The following is a 14,904-nucleotide window of genomic DNA, read 5'->3' as shown; positions in this document are numbered from 1 at the left end:
AGCTATATTTATATAAATTATAAGTAGCAGCCATTTTTTTATATCAATTATAAGCAGTGGTACTTCCGACTACCCCGTGAGGGCACGGGAGCCCTTAAAGGGCCCGCGCACCCTGCCTCGTGTGGGGAGCGACAAAACGTCTTACTAATTGCAAGTAAGGAGTTTAATTACCTCTTAAATTAATTGTTCTAATTAATCATCACCTCTATGTACATCAATTATAAGTAGTGGACTAATCTTAAATTACTCTCGGGCGCTATTTAGCCAAGTTGTTACAAGCTATTTCTGTGGGGACAGCTTGGGAAAAGGCCTGAAACATTCAGTTTTGATAAACTAACTCTGATATTTCCAATGAACAAAGCCCGGGAGAGAAAGAGGGACTGGGGAGGTTGGACATCTAGAATGCAGAATTTATGGATCACAAGGACACTATGGCGAAAATACCAGATAAAAACTCAGTATATACACTGGAAATTCCCTACTAAAGGGAAAGATACAAAAAGACTAAAAATATGCTCTAATTAGCATAAGAAGTGAGAAATCAATCACCAGTAAATGACAGAATACTAATTAATTAAATATAATGATGTAATTTAGAACCCATGAACATTAATGTAGAAATGTTTAAATAAGTTAATAAGTTCGGTATCAATGTCCATGTGGAGGCCAGAATTCTGTCAGCCACACAGCCCCTGGCCAAGGATAAAGGAATGCCCAACCTGCTGACACTAAAATGACAGTCTGTAGAGGGTTTTATTTATCCTGACGATTCAGGAGGATTTGGCAGCACAGGGGCACAGAGGGAGAACGACCACCCAGACCATAAGGATGGGAGTATTTCAGGCATACCTGGGTGTCCTGGGGGATACAGCCACGGAAACAGAGTCCAGGAACACGTGGGGAGTGGGTCTCACCTCCATCCTCCGTGTTTGCAGAGCATCTGCTGCTGCTCAGTACTCCCATCAGTACATGGCAGGGCCTCACTGCAGCTCACACACATATATATATACACACACACATATATATATATATACACACAGACCCTGAAATCTGGGAGCATTCCCCGTGGTGCCCACAGCCCCGTGAGGCGCAGAGGAGCCGCATGCCCGGTACAGTTCAGACAGATAGTTTTTAATCACTGCAATTAAATATTCGACAACATATTTTATCATCACGTGACTCCCACTAGCAAAAGTTCCCCCCTGAATTTGGTTTGCTAATGTAAGGATATCCCAAAACACCAACCACATGGATGTGTGCAGCAACAGCGTGAAACAAGGGAACTCACACACCGAAGCACAAGTAGTACCACTGCTGTTCCGAGTGTACACCTGGAATGACCTGAACAGAAAAAAGCGCAATAGGAAACTCACTACCACTCCTCTAGGCGGCTGCAGCTCGTGCCTAACCAGGGGCTGTCTGAAGGGAGAGTGGATTATTTCATGGATCATTTCATGGATTATTTCATGGATCATGTTGTGAGAGTGTTTGAACATTTCCGAAGCGCGCTGCCCTGGGATATTGCACTACTCTAAATACAACCTAAGTGTGTTGTCTCACCCCCTGGCTGGGAGACTACATGGCCTGCACCTGGCAAATACTGCTTGGTATCTCAAAAGCCAAGGGGGGCTTTTTTCCAGAGGTTGAGGAAAAGCCTGCTGTATCAGCTGTTTCCAGTTTGTGGAAAAAAAAAAGTATAGTTAAAAGAGTAATGAATAAATGGATGATATGGAACAATTATTCTGAATTAGTGCTAGTGAGTGTATGTCACAATAGGATCTAACAACTGAAATGTACTGACACAGGAGATTAATTGAATATATTAATATGCGAAGTTTTGTTTCTATTTTGAAAGTAAACTATTTTTGTTGTGCCTCAAATTCAAATATAAGCCTTACAAATACCCATAGCCTCTGTTATAAATTAAACAGCTTCTAAACAATACTTGTCAACATTCAAATCTCCATAAACTTTGGCAGCTCTTTGGTAAATACTTATAAATATCAACTAACAAAACAGTCAAAAGGGAGGGGGGGAGGCTGCCAGCAGGGAGCCTCTTCTTGTGAAATTCCACAAAGGAGAACAGAAATGAAAGAGCTCCCTAAGCAAAATCTGTGTCCAGGAATGACAGGTTTTAGTGAGACAGTAGCTCACCCTTCTCTCTCTGTCTATTCAAATACTATTACACCGAGGTCTTCATAAACTCCTGGCCATTTGTTGTGCTCTACCATATATACACATTCAGAATTTATACACGAGCTGAAGTGGCTGTTTACGAGCAGAGTTAACTTTCAGTGCATTTAACCATTAATTATTGCACACAGAATAATCTCAAATGCCCAATTATTCTACTGGATAACACGTAGGAACGAACACGCCCTCCTGCACCTCCGCCCAGCTATCTCTCCGTGAAGCCGCGGCTTGGTGGCGCCTTGGGTGCCAGGGAGGGACCGGCAGGGCCCCTGCTGCTGGCTGCTGCGGGTGGCACCGGGGGGGCAGGCGGCTTCCGGGCTGGCAGCGAGCAGAGGCAAGCAGCAGCGCTGGGGCCGCAGTCACCACCCAGGGCAAAGTCTGAGGCGAGCAGGGCCGGGCACCCAGCCGGTGTCCCGGAGCCCAGCCGTGTGAAATCTGCAACGCTGGCGGATGGCTTCAGCTTGGTGGGGACGTTCTCGTCCTCGTCAAACGTCACCCAGCCCCTGGGCTGCACCTTCTCCACCTTGAGAGAGCCGCCGCGCCGGCAGAAGGCGTTTGCAGCTGCACCCACGGGAAACAGGGGCTTGCCTGGGCCACAGCTGGGCGGGGGCAGAACAGGGAACGGGTGGGAAGCAGCAGCTCCTGCCAGTACCGGTGAGGGGATCCTGGACTCCCCTGTCTCCATCCTAAATGGGTTCCCAGCATTGGGAGTTCTTTCAGTGAATGGGTTTGAGCAGTTCAGCCCAGTAATAAATGGGTTTGGAGAGCTGTGCTGATGTTCCTGGGATGAGTGAAAGGTTGGAATAGGAGGCGTTGCTGACATGCAATTTACAGGACTCAAATTCTCTGCATTTCTTTGCCTTGCTGAAGGCAGCTCTATCGACTCCTTGTGGTTTGAGGTTGGAGCGGGTGATGTTCGGACAGATGTCTGCATCTTGGACACGAGCAGCTGGAATGACAGGTCTTCAAAAGGGTCACTGCTGAGCTGGGGTTCAGGGTTAGTGCCGTGTGTCCCGCTGGGATTCTGCTGCAAAGGAAGCACACGCTCAGGAATCATGCAGCTGCTTCCATGTTATTCCTACTGCCCCCTTCTCACCCCTCAGCTCCAGCTTCAACCCCGTTCTGTTTTAACTACAACTGTACCAACAGCCTGAACCCCCTCTGCCTAAAGAAAAGCCTCTAAGCTGTCAAACACCACTCCCTCCTGCTCCGTGCTGAATGCAGCTGGAGCCTACTTCCTGCAGGTCCCAGTCCCAGCAACAAACACTGAGGGAACTCGGCATGGCAAAATGTTCGGGAAATGCGCTCCAAGCGAGGGACAGCCCGGCACAACTATGGAATGAAAAGCTCCAGGTTACACTGTGTGGGAGTTGACCACACTGATGTTACAGCAGCGTTAAAGCACCGCAATGAGAGGAAACATCAGTGTTATTAGTAAATGCAGTCAGACATTGCTATGTAGCCAGGCACCCATAAGCATCTCTTCTTGGCATGGAAAGAAAGGGACAATCACTAATTAAAACAACAATTTACCCTTGGAGAAGACAGTTTTCTCCACAGAATTCCTCAGCTTTGAAAATCAAAATATTCCTGGTTTTACACACTGCTTCAAACAACAATGCAAGGTGTTTTCTACCTTGTACAAGCTGTCCAAAAAGGTGGAGTATCTGCTTTGTTCAGTATGCACACTGACAGAACAGAGCTTGGAGCTTCCCCTTACCAAATGAGTTAAGCTTAAGTAAAAACGGCTTCTAAGAGTTCAAATGTCACAAAAAGATTTTATGATAAATTGAATACACCAAAACAACTGAATTGACTGTCTACAGTTGAAGGTTTTTTGCAGAATAATATTAAAACAAAGACATGGAGTAACTTAGGGAAAAATGTGAAAAACTCAACTGTAGAAGGAATAGAACTCAAATGCAGCCTGGCACCAGCTGGTTAAGTCCTGTGGCCAGTTGAAAGTACAAAATCCCAAAGAAACTAGGAATCCAAATTGCTCCTCATTCCAAGTACAAACTTGCTTTGAGTAATTCTGGAAGCAAGTGTTTTTAAAATGGTAACAGTTTGTTTTACTTTGGGCCACAGCAAGGCCTCTGTTCCTTGAGAAATGTGATCTATGGGGTTTGTTCTGAAATGGAATTTGGCAGTGCAGTAGCATCAGGATTTATTTGCATTACAGAGAGCATTTATTGCCAACACTGATCTGTTTTTCCCTGAGCAGACCAAGATCAGCAGTGCCTGAGCAATGCAGGTGAGGGTCCAATTGTTTCATAAAAAGATGATGACACAAAATAGTGCCTGGCCCCAGTAAAAGCAGTCTCATTTTGAAATGCACCATGAAAGGAACAAGCACACCATGGTATGACAGGCAACCCATGAATGCAGACAGGTGTGTTTGAGGGGATGGGACTGCAGATGTATGAGAGCACCACCCATACATCTCTGCTGCTCGAATGGAGGGAGCCACGCACGAGACTGGGAAATAGTCAGATACCTGTTACCCTGACGGTTGCTCCTGCTTGTGAAAGAGAAACACAGATCAGAGGAGGAAAATCAGCAAGAAAATCCAAGTAACAAAGCAACCTCATGTTAAAAATAATATTTTCAGAAGTTGTCACAAAGCCGCTTTTTTGAGCTGTGAATACAAACCACAAGTATTTACCACACCCTACACTGAATTTTCCATTTCTGTTGTCTTCTACTGTAAGCTCAACCATTGGGAGTCATAAAAAACCAACTCAGGTCCATTCTAATGGTATTTCCATGGACACCCATTGTGCAGCTGATTGTGCTCCTTTTTGGAGACAAGTTACAGGAATGTGAGCACTAATTCTAGTCACCTGTTACCGTGAAAAGCCCCACAGCTCTCATTCTGGGAACTGTGTCAGTATTGTCCCTCATCCACAGGAACAGCTTTGCAAGCTGACACAACCATAATGCCTCTCCTTCTGTGGAAATGTAGCATCTCCCTTCTTTGCAAGGAAGAAGAGCTATTTACAGTAACTATTTCTCTTTTTCAGTGTAGGGATTGTATGGATTCCTGAATTGTCACACTGTAGCAGTGATTATTTTTATAAGAACAGATTTCGTTTCTCCAATATCATAATCCAGATTTGCATAGAAGGATGGCTTGGAATTCACTACCTCTCAAAAGACCTTGCACTCCTTTTAAGGCCTTTCCTCAGAAAACTGCACTTTTTGGTCTAAGTTTCCAAAGTGAAAGGCAGTTCACAGGCAAAGAAAGAGGTTCAGGAGAAAGACAGGAAAAGCATTTAAAGATTTTTTCAGTTTGGATTCAAAAATCAGCTCACTGAGGACTGAATTTGGCTGCTTCACTGTGGTACAAAATAGGCATTAACTATTGTAGCAAAAAAGGGCTTCAGATACAGGCATAAGAAAAAATCTGAGCAGCACTGAAAACCTGCTTCTGCATTTTTAAGCAGCAGTAAGAAACTATGGCTTTTCCTAGAAAAATTGATGGTTTTTTATCATAACAGCGTAAATGATCCCTGAGAACAGAATGTTAATGTTACTGCATGAAATTCCTACATCATGTGGATAGGTCTCTGTATTTTCAGTGACACTGGGAAATGGGGAGAATTCTATTTCTCTCAGGTATTCATTAATACATTGATTAGGTTTGTGAGCTTACCAATGTCATCTCCCTTCACTGAATGATCACCAACACCAAGCACCACCTATTCCAAACCCTGCTGCCTTACTGTACAGCTTGTCATGCACGTATCATCATCAAATCAGACTGCCTAGACTGAGTGCTTTGCCAGACAAAGCTGCCAAATGACAGCATCATTTTAACACTGAGCTGTCCATAAACTGTAAAGCCATCGTCAGAAATCCTAAATTCCATGTTTAGCATTTAAGATGTTAGTTATTCAGGGACAGCACACAAGCAAGTGTTACTCTCCTTGAGCCCCAGGGCCACTGAATCCGGCCTCTGGGCCCTTTATATTTTCTGGTTTTGTTTCTGTGCTCGCTGTAAGGGTTCCTCAGAGGCTGCAGCAGGCAGTACGAGCCGTGTTCGTTCCCACAGGGAAAGGAGGCCCCTGCAGGGCTGTGCCACTCACCGGCTGCTGGCAGGGAGCCGGTTCCGAAGGCAGACTGTGAGAGGAGCGGCTGCGAGGCGGCGGCTGCGGCGGCTCCAGGCTCTGCGGGGCGCCCGCCTGAGAGGGCTGGGGTGCCGTGGGGACCAGGGGCTCCTGCATCCTCAGCACAGCAGGGCCAGCAGCCTGAGGCTTCAGTGGCTCAGGAAGCAGGGGCGAGCCTGGAAGGACACGTGCAGTGATTTGCATGGTCAGGAATTGCAATGAATACTGGGGATTCGTTACAACTGTAAGAAACCTTAAGGGAAAGCACCACAGAGAACTGCAGAGAAGGGGCTGTGAGAACAGCAGGTGTTCATGGCAACGGGACTGGAAACCACCAGAAACTCAGCACATCTCCAGTAAAAATTGCTACTCCAGTGTAAGCTGACAGAGGCAGGGTTAGAGGGGGTATCTGGCAGGAATTCTTTCCTGTGAGGGCGGGCAGGCCCTGGCACAGGGTGCCCCTGGATCCCTGGAAATGCCCAAGGCCAGGCTGGATGGGGCTTGGTGGAAGGTGGCCCTGCCCATAGGCAGGGGCCTGGAATTAATCTCCAAGGTCCCTTCCAACACAAACCATGCTGTGGTTTTACACAAAACACAAACCATGTCACTCCAAAATGTCCTTCAGTTATACTGAAAAGTATTTTGGAGGCCACTGTTATAAAACATGTATTTTTATATGTACAAAGGGGTTTTTTAAACTGTAAGTCTAGGAAGTTGCTTGGAGAGGCAGGCATAAATGCTGTTCCACATCTCATGATTACAAAACTACCAACTCACAGAGCATCTGGTGATCAATAGCCAGAATGGGACACACCAGCCTGCTCAGAGCAAGCCCTGCAATCTTTGCACAGTTTCTCTAATACCACAAAATCTGTGGGTCAGGATCCCACACGACCTTGACAATAGCATCCAAAAGTGCACTACTTGAGGATGCCTAACACAAGCTGCCAACTGCTATTGCATCCCAGAACCTTCATTCCTGGTGAGAAGCGGAGCCACCTGCTGAGAACAAAGCAGTCAAGGCACAGAGTGCAGTGCCCGGCTGAGCAGTGACAGGATTTGCATGTTCCCTGTCAGGGAAGGGAAACTCACCCCGTGGCGGCTCCGCTGCCTTGGGCTGAGCCTCGGGCGCCGCTCGTGCCGCCGGGGCACGGACATGGCTTTGTGGGGCACTGATAACTCCAGCTCGAGGAGGAACGGTCTGCCAGCAAAGGTGGGAAGAACAGAGTACTTCAGTACTTCAGCTTTGGAGCTGCAGCCATCTACTGCTCAATGGCTCAGAATAATCAGCATTCTGCGAAAACCTGTTCTTTGATAACAGCTGCTCAACTCATCTTGTGTGCACGTGCAGGAACAAAGAATAGATTTCCAAAACGTGGTGATGGTTCAATTCAAAACAAAGGATCTTTACAATGCTTTTAAACTTTATAGAAATACTTACCTGTGCAACAATGCTAGAAACAGTTATTTTTTTGCTAATATTAATAAGGTAATTTACCTAAGTCCACAAATTGTAAGCAACAAAACCAACAAGAGCAACTAGCTTATTTGGAGGCCTGTTTCTCATCAAACAGTATTAATGAAACACATTCTGCATCACCTGAAGCCTGCAGTCTTCCTGAAGCTGATGGAATAGAAGTTAATATGCTGGAAATGTAAACTTCCAAGTCTACATCAGTCTTTGAAGAGACACAGGAAGCTATTCCAGGTTACAGCTGAAGCAGAGTAAATTACAAACAACACAGTGAGAGCTGAATAAAGGCCCTGGGATCAAAGGAAAAAGGACTGTGAGGCAGGAAGGACTGTGAGACAAGTTTGTAAGACTTGATTCCTGTAAAATGTTGTGTACCAGAGGAAATGGCTAGAGCAAACTCTAGAAATGGCTTTCAGAGCAAACTCCATTGCACAACTGTACACAAAAATTAATTAGCAACCAGCAAATACTATAAAAATAGTATAATTCTTGATCTTAGTTTTACTAGAAATGTCTCTGGCTTTGTGCATCACTTTGTGAGTCCTTATGCTTGGCTGGGTCCATTAACCAACGTTCTGGACTCTTTCAGCTACCTAATCTCATAAACTCCTGTCTGAATTTCTGCATCTCCAATCTGATCTGAGACTGCCAAGATGCATTTTGCTATTTCTTTGAATATTCTGACAGTAGGCAGGAGGATCATTGGATCATACACCAAAATAAAAATATATCAAAAAGGAACAGAAAAGAAACCAAGTGTAAACCAGCTCTCAGGATGCCTCAGTGGGAAGCAGCATCCACTGTAGCTACTGTCCCTGGTCCTGAAATCCTTGAGATGAAATCCAAAAATCACCTGGGACAAAGGCAAGCACACAGTGAAAAATGAATACATTCTTTCCTATATACACCAGTTTTTCTTTATCCAAATTTTAGAAGAGGCCATTTTACATTGCCAGAAAAATAATTTTTAAAAAAGCCAAGACCGTGAATTGTTCACTGTGAGAATCAATCTGTAAAATTTACTGCAATGGAGACTTTCAACAGCAGTTTTCAGCAGTTCCAATAGTGGAATATGCTGCAAAGTCAAAGAATTATCAACAGACAATGCCATTACTCAGTAACTCTTGAAGAAGACCTGTGGCTATTCAAACACTTTTCTCTTCCCTCACATAAGGCTCCTGCTTGCTCCTGGTAAGAAAAAGCTAGGCAGATGGATTTTATCTCTTGATTTCCTGTGTGGGGTGAAGCACCTGAATGCCCATCAATCCCTTCATTCCCTCCTTCAGTGCAGTTCCACAAATAAGGCAGTGAAACACAGGACTAATATCTGCTGAAACAGTTGCATGTTTCATTTTCACATGAAGGCCCTTATGAAAATTAGTCTTTACCACAAGGTACATAATTAGATCTCAGTTGCACATGTAATCCATTAATGGCCTGTCAGCAATTAACTGCTGGCACAATTTACATTCCAGTACAGAGGATAATGCATTTTATCACAGCAAATCAGTAAGGACCTAGAATAACAAGAGTGACCTTGCAGTTATTTAAAGGAGATGTACAATGTGCATTTGGGAGCCCGTCGTGCGCTTGCAGAGTGCAGAACAGTCAAGTCCCATCCAGTCTGAGCACACATGGGGTTCCCCCCATCCCACAGTGGTTTTAGTCAACAGACAAACTGTGACCTGCCCAGTGACCTGTGTAGTTGCTCACACGTGTTGTGACTACCAGAAACAGACGTGACAAAGAGCAGACAGTGAGCAGGACACGATCTCCAAGCAGCACCTACCGGTCTGGGGGTACCCGCCGTGGGAGGAGGCTGATGCCGAACTGCAACAGAGAGCACAGATTACTGACTCAGCACCCACTGCAAAACCAACCTCTGTCTCTGCTACAGTTAGTACAAAGCACACGTCTATTACCTAAGTTCTCCTTTCTCTGTGTTCCAGGGCTTTTTTGTGCTTTGCAGCATGGAAAACAAACAGATTATCTGTGTTAGATAAGCCACAAATGGGTATTAGAGGGCAATGTTCCACCACTACTACTGGGAATGGAGGCAAGGAGAGAGCAGTGATTGTTCAGAAACCTATTACACATCCAGGAGCTGTCACTCACACACTCCCACCCCATGGCACACAGGAAGTCATTTGACCCTTCTATTCCACATGATTTAACTCACATCCTATTTGTTGCAAGCTAAGGTCACCACTTGTACGGGTCCCCGTGTGCTCAGTCGTGTTGGATGGAAGTGTTTTGATTTCTGGTATATCCTGTAGGGGTGCTACCAGCAGGGGTTAGAGCAGAGAGAGCTGATGTGACAGTGCCTGACCCCACTCTGTGTTTATGGGACAGATACGTCAGAGCCCAGCTTCACCGTGGCCACGCTGATGGCAGCCCTCAGGTGCAACACTCTAACTGGGCAGGGCAAGAGGTGGAAAAAGCACCTCGGGTTCAGACAAGCCCACCATTTCTAACAGGCAGGGAGCTTTAGGATTCTGGCTGGCCTTTCTGCTGCTTCTTTCCCAGGAAGGCAAAGGCAGCATCCAGTGACAGTAAGTGGAACTCTGTGGTGCATCACCCAGCTCATCAAATCAGCTTCAGCTATCAGCCTGCCCTGGAGCCAGGCAGAAGGGGTTTCTGGGGCTGTTCTCAGTGCAGCAGCTCCCACCCTGAGCAACCTGGTGCCAGTTCACCCTCCTTGGAGCAGAAGCTGGAGTGCATAGCCACCAAGGGTGCCTTCCCACCTCAAATATGCCACACGTAGAGTGGCTTTGCCAATTCAGCAAAATGAACCAGCAATGCAGCCAAAATTAACTGTACTACACAGGAGGAAACCCTGCCAGTGACTCTATCAGGACCTGCATTGCTATTTGCTGTGAAGGACGCTCCTGAGAGACAAGGAAGAAACCCAAGGCCATGACTCTGCTGGCACAGCTAAAGCAGCACCCATCCACAGTAATTCCATGTACTCCAAGCAGAAAGGTGCAAGAGAAATGCTCTCAGAACTGTGTGTTACACACAGCTGGCTGTCACAGTCAAAACACCTACACTGGGCTCTTCAGAAAGAGGCAAAATATGAAATTATTGACCAAACTGCTTCCATGGAAGTTTCTCTCCCCAGAATATACAAACACACTGGTCCTTTATGCAAAGTCAGGCTCTCTAGACTCCTGATTTAGTTACAGGTGCAATGGTCACTCTGATGACCAGGCAGCTGCAGCTTCCTCCGAGGGACAGCCTTAAAAGCATTCTTGATTAGAGCTCTCCAAGTTTCACTGAGCTTTTCACAAATGCCTTCTGTAACAATCCCCACCACCACTGAGAACCAGGGAGAGCCCGGCTGGGTGAAATGCTAATAAAAGAGCAAAGATCCTACATGATAAATGAGTTAATGAAACCACTGTAGTGCCACACGAGCAATAACATTACTCAGATGTTACATCAGAAATCCATTTCTAGAACACAAAAATTGTTGTTACCTTCTACTTCTCTCCTAGCTACCCCAGGACTGGGAGGAGCTCCAAGACCTTTTCAGAGAAAGAAGAGAAGCTGTACATAGCATAAGAAAAGCAGTAGACTGAGAAAGAAAAAGCATAAAGAACACTGCCAGCTTTACACAGTTTATCTCTGGTCTGGATAGATTACAGTCACCTGCAGGAAATAACTGTTTGTAGCAGCATGGGGAACCAGGCTGGTGTGAATCACAATCCATCAAGTGCAATCATGTTCAGGAACATTGGTTATTTCAATTCTACATTACAGTTGAAAGTGAGTTTCATTCCTTCAGAATGTTCACTCTCCACAAACGTTTGTCTACCCAGTGGCATCTGACATCCAGTCCTGAACCTCTCATGAGCAGAGCACAGAGCTGAGCTCAGACACTGGGGAATAAATGAGCACAGCACTTTGACCCTGCCAAATCAAGCCTGATCCCTGTCATGCAGAACACTGAGCAGCCTGTTTGTGCCACGGTACATCTGAATAGGAAATGTGACCAAGCAATACTTCCCACCTCATATCATGTACTGTTCCTGAAGAACTGTATTACTGAGGGGCCTCGACACAGCACTGGGCACTGTGTAGAGGCCCCTCAGTTTGGTTTAACAGTTGGACCCATTGGTTTAACAGTTCAGATTGAGAGAAAAAACATTTTCAATCATGCATAACCATGCTGAACTACTTTATTTCTGCAACATCATCAAGCATGCACCGGGTTCCTAAAAGTGTATGGCAAAAACACAGCAGAATATATAGACATGATGGAAATACTGAAGGCATCCCCTAGCTGGGACAGAGCCTGCTGCTGCTGAATCCATCCCCTAGCTGGGACACAGCCTGCCCCTGTGTCACCATGTGTGAGATGTGCCCAGGAGCTCCCTGTGATCTGTGAGTCACAGAGTGGGCAGAGTGGAGGCTGCACATGGGGCTGAAATGGGACTGGCTCCAGAGATGTTGGATCTCTGCTTTGGCTGAGCATCTGTTTCAAAGATGCTGAACCCCACCATGTGTTATCTGTTCTAGCTGAGAGCCAGGCTCTGCCAACTCCCATCACAACTCTGACCATGAATAACTGTGAGAGGAGCAGCAGTGAGGCTGTGCAGGAGCAGGGCCCTGCCTGACAGCATCCTCTGCTCCTGTTCTGCGCAGGAGGAGGACAAAGGCAGCTCCTTCCTGCAGCAGGGACACACGGGCACACGTTCCTGTGTCCATGCACCAGACAGGCAGCAAGATCTCTGGCACGAAGATTGGGCAAGGCACCCAGCATCCACTACAAGGGACAGAAACGGCACAGAGGGTAAATACCTGACATTTCACTTCCTCATAGTTCTCTTCAATAGTGAGAAAGCAAAATGATCGTGCTCTGATAATGCTATCACAAAGGGCAGCATGGGAATGTTCCCATCTTAGGGACAATGAAAAGCAGTTTAAACCAACGATAAAAGCCTGGGCTGCAACGATCAGGAAAGCTCTGACTACTACTATTAAAGGAAAAAACCCCACAAATATTATTTATTAACTTCAATTGACAATTAGCAGCCTCTATGGTTTTTAATGTTCTCTGAAAATTTAATCTGTAATGTATTAAAAAAATATGGGGTAAACAGAGGGTAACATTTTAATTTTTAACTATAAACAACTGGAGCTTGTAGAATGCTCAGCGAAATTTTTTTGGCATTAACATACAAAAGGTCTACACTTGGTAAAGCCCTGCAATGAGTGCAGAGCCTTGTTCACCTGAGTTCTGAGTTACTTCTGATATAAAATATGACCAAACAAACACTTAGATGCCCAAATCCTTGTCTCATCCTCAAAGCATACTGAGGCATTAGAAAAAGTGCCATGGGCATTGAAAGGACTGAAGCACTTGGGGAGAAAAAGGTCAAAACATGTGAGGGAAAAAATAACATTTAAAAGGCACAACATTTTAAAGACATGATCAGTGTCTCTTGGCATGTGCTATGGAAGCCTAAACTCCAGGTCTGAGCCACTTACACACTCCACAGGGATATTTCCACAGAGCTCTCAGAGCCTTGCTCCTAGAGGAGAGAAACAGGTGCCCTTTCCCACTGAAGTCACCCATAAGGATACTGATTTTGGTCCCACCCCTGTGCTAACTTGCTTGGAGCTGAGCTCAGATACCCATGAAAATTGGCCTTGATGCTTACACATGTACACCATGAGTGGAAAATGGAGAGCAGAAAAAAGTGAAGAGCTTTTGGCTGGAATAACATATGAAAAAATATACTACAGTCTCAAATGATTGCATAAAAAGCAAATTTTATGCAAGCTACAGCTCCATGGAAAGCTATGCTGGGAAAGGTGATGAAAGAAGACAACTGAGTAGTCTTTGCACAATTGAGACAAGCTAGGCAAACAGGATTGTGTCAGTGCACAGAAAACTACACAGCACTGCAGAACAATGAATGAAACCTCACCTATGCTGAATGTGGTCTATCAACTGCTTCCTAAAGCTCCTGCATTTTACCTCATCTGAAACATTCCACACTGGCCATGAAAGCTTCCTTGTCTCACCAGTATCTAAGAGCCAGGCACATTTCTGCCTGACACCCAAGTGAGCTGATAGTTACAGACCATTTAAAATAGCTCATGTATTCTCTGAGATCACTCAAAACTCTCCAAGCATTTTGTCAAAAATGCCTCTTTCCTTCCAACGGAGGGGCAGTGCCTGGAAGCACCACAAGCAATTCTCATCCTCTCTCATGTATTGATGAGCTGGTTTAACTCAGCAGGACAGCAAAATGTGGGCCAGGGAAGGACAAAGCCTACTTTGAGAAGCACTTGACAGCAAAGTTACCTGATGTGCTCACCCAGGACAAAGCAACAGAAATCTGAACAACCCTCATCTCTGACTTTAAAATACCAACTTCTGGAGAAATACTACTTCACCAGAAAGTGAAACGTAGTTCAGAGGGGGGAGAAAGGAAAGACAGTGACATTAATGAATTCTCTAGTTCTGCAACTTTGAGAACTGCCCATTTTTACACCTTTGGAAATCATCATGTTCAGTATTGTCACAACAGATCCCCACAGCAGTTTGGCTATGCAGTCATATTCAAAAACAATTAAAATCATTACCTCCAAATTCTTTTCTAGCAGGTGCAGGACTCCTACCGCCTGACAGTATTTAAGAAATGAATGCAGCAATAATGAGAAATGTCAGTGTAGTAGGAGGGAAGAAAAAGAATGAGAAAGTTAAAAATCACAAGGGTCACTTGGTTATTAACTATGTTGCCCAAATGCTTCTGAACATCCAGTTTCTCTTAGAGCTCAATTGTTCACATTGTCAGATGATCCAAATGCACTCTACATTCAAAACTTGGACATGACACAACACATATATACTGATGCCAAAATTAAAGGAATAGCAATGGACCAATGAATGCAAAAGTTATTTCTATTTTACTTTAAAATAGATGCTATAAAAAATGAAAATGTTGAGTCAACATTGCTGTAAAATTTCACATTTTTAAAACTGAAAATAAGTTCCTATAAACTTATTCACCAATAATATTTAAATGGTAAAAACGCTGTTATTTCCCACGCTGTTATTGCTTTTAAATGTACCAATTAAACATTGCAATTAAAAAACCAGTGAGCCCAAGGTGC

General features: G+C 45.0%; 2 protein-coding genes across 2 annotated transcripts in view; both read right to left on the bottom strand.

The window, feature by feature from the left end:
* Positions 1 to 1,110: 1,110 nt before the first annotated feature.
* Positions 1,111 to 3,250, bottom strand: LOC139585249 (synaptojanin-1-like). The gene has a single exon (XM_071417857.1). The coding sequence runs from the start codon at positions 3,248 to 3,250 to the stop codon at positions 2,399 to 2,401; it is 852 nt and encodes a 283-aa protein (XP_071273958.1). The 3' UTR covers positions 1,111 to 2,398.
* The window catches only part of SYNJ1 (synaptojanin 1), a 37,924-nt gene continuing 26,103 nt past the window's right edge, over positions 3,084 to 14,904 (bottom strand). The window contains exons 23-30 of the mRNA XM_071417901.1: positions 14,374 to 14,412; positions 11,256 to 11,303; positions 9,699 to 9,737; positions 9,566 to 9,606; positions 7,395 to 7,503; positions 6,282 to 6,478; positions 4,691 to 4,714; positions 3,084 to 3,220 (exon numbers count right to left, since the gene is read on the bottom strand). Of these exons, the coding sequence (XP_071274002.1) occupies positions 4,694 to 4,714; positions 6,282 to 6,478; positions 7,395 to 7,503; positions 9,566 to 9,606; positions 9,699 to 9,737; positions 11,256 to 11,303; positions 14,374 to 14,412 (494 nt within the window). The 3' untranslated portion in view covers positions 3,084 to 3,220; positions 4,691 to 4,693. The remainder of the gene's footprint in view (positions 3,221 to 4,690; positions 4,715 to 6,281; positions 6,479 to 7,394; positions 7,504 to 9,565; positions 9,607 to 9,698; positions 9,738 to 11,255; positions 11,304 to 14,373; positions 14,413 to 14,904) is intronic.

The sequence above is a fragment of the Agelaius tricolor genome, unplaced genomic scaffold (genome assembly GCF_023055355.1).
Source record: "Agelaius tricolor isolate 1412-34295 unplaced genomic scaffold, bAgeTri1.0.p SCAF_71, whole genome shotgun sequence".
Lineage (NCBI taxonomy): Eukaryota > Metazoa > Chordata > Aves > Passeriformes > Icteridae > Agelaius > Agelaius tricolor.
Note: the sequence above shows the minus strand (reverse complement) of the source record. Positions and strands in the feature narration are given on the sequence as shown.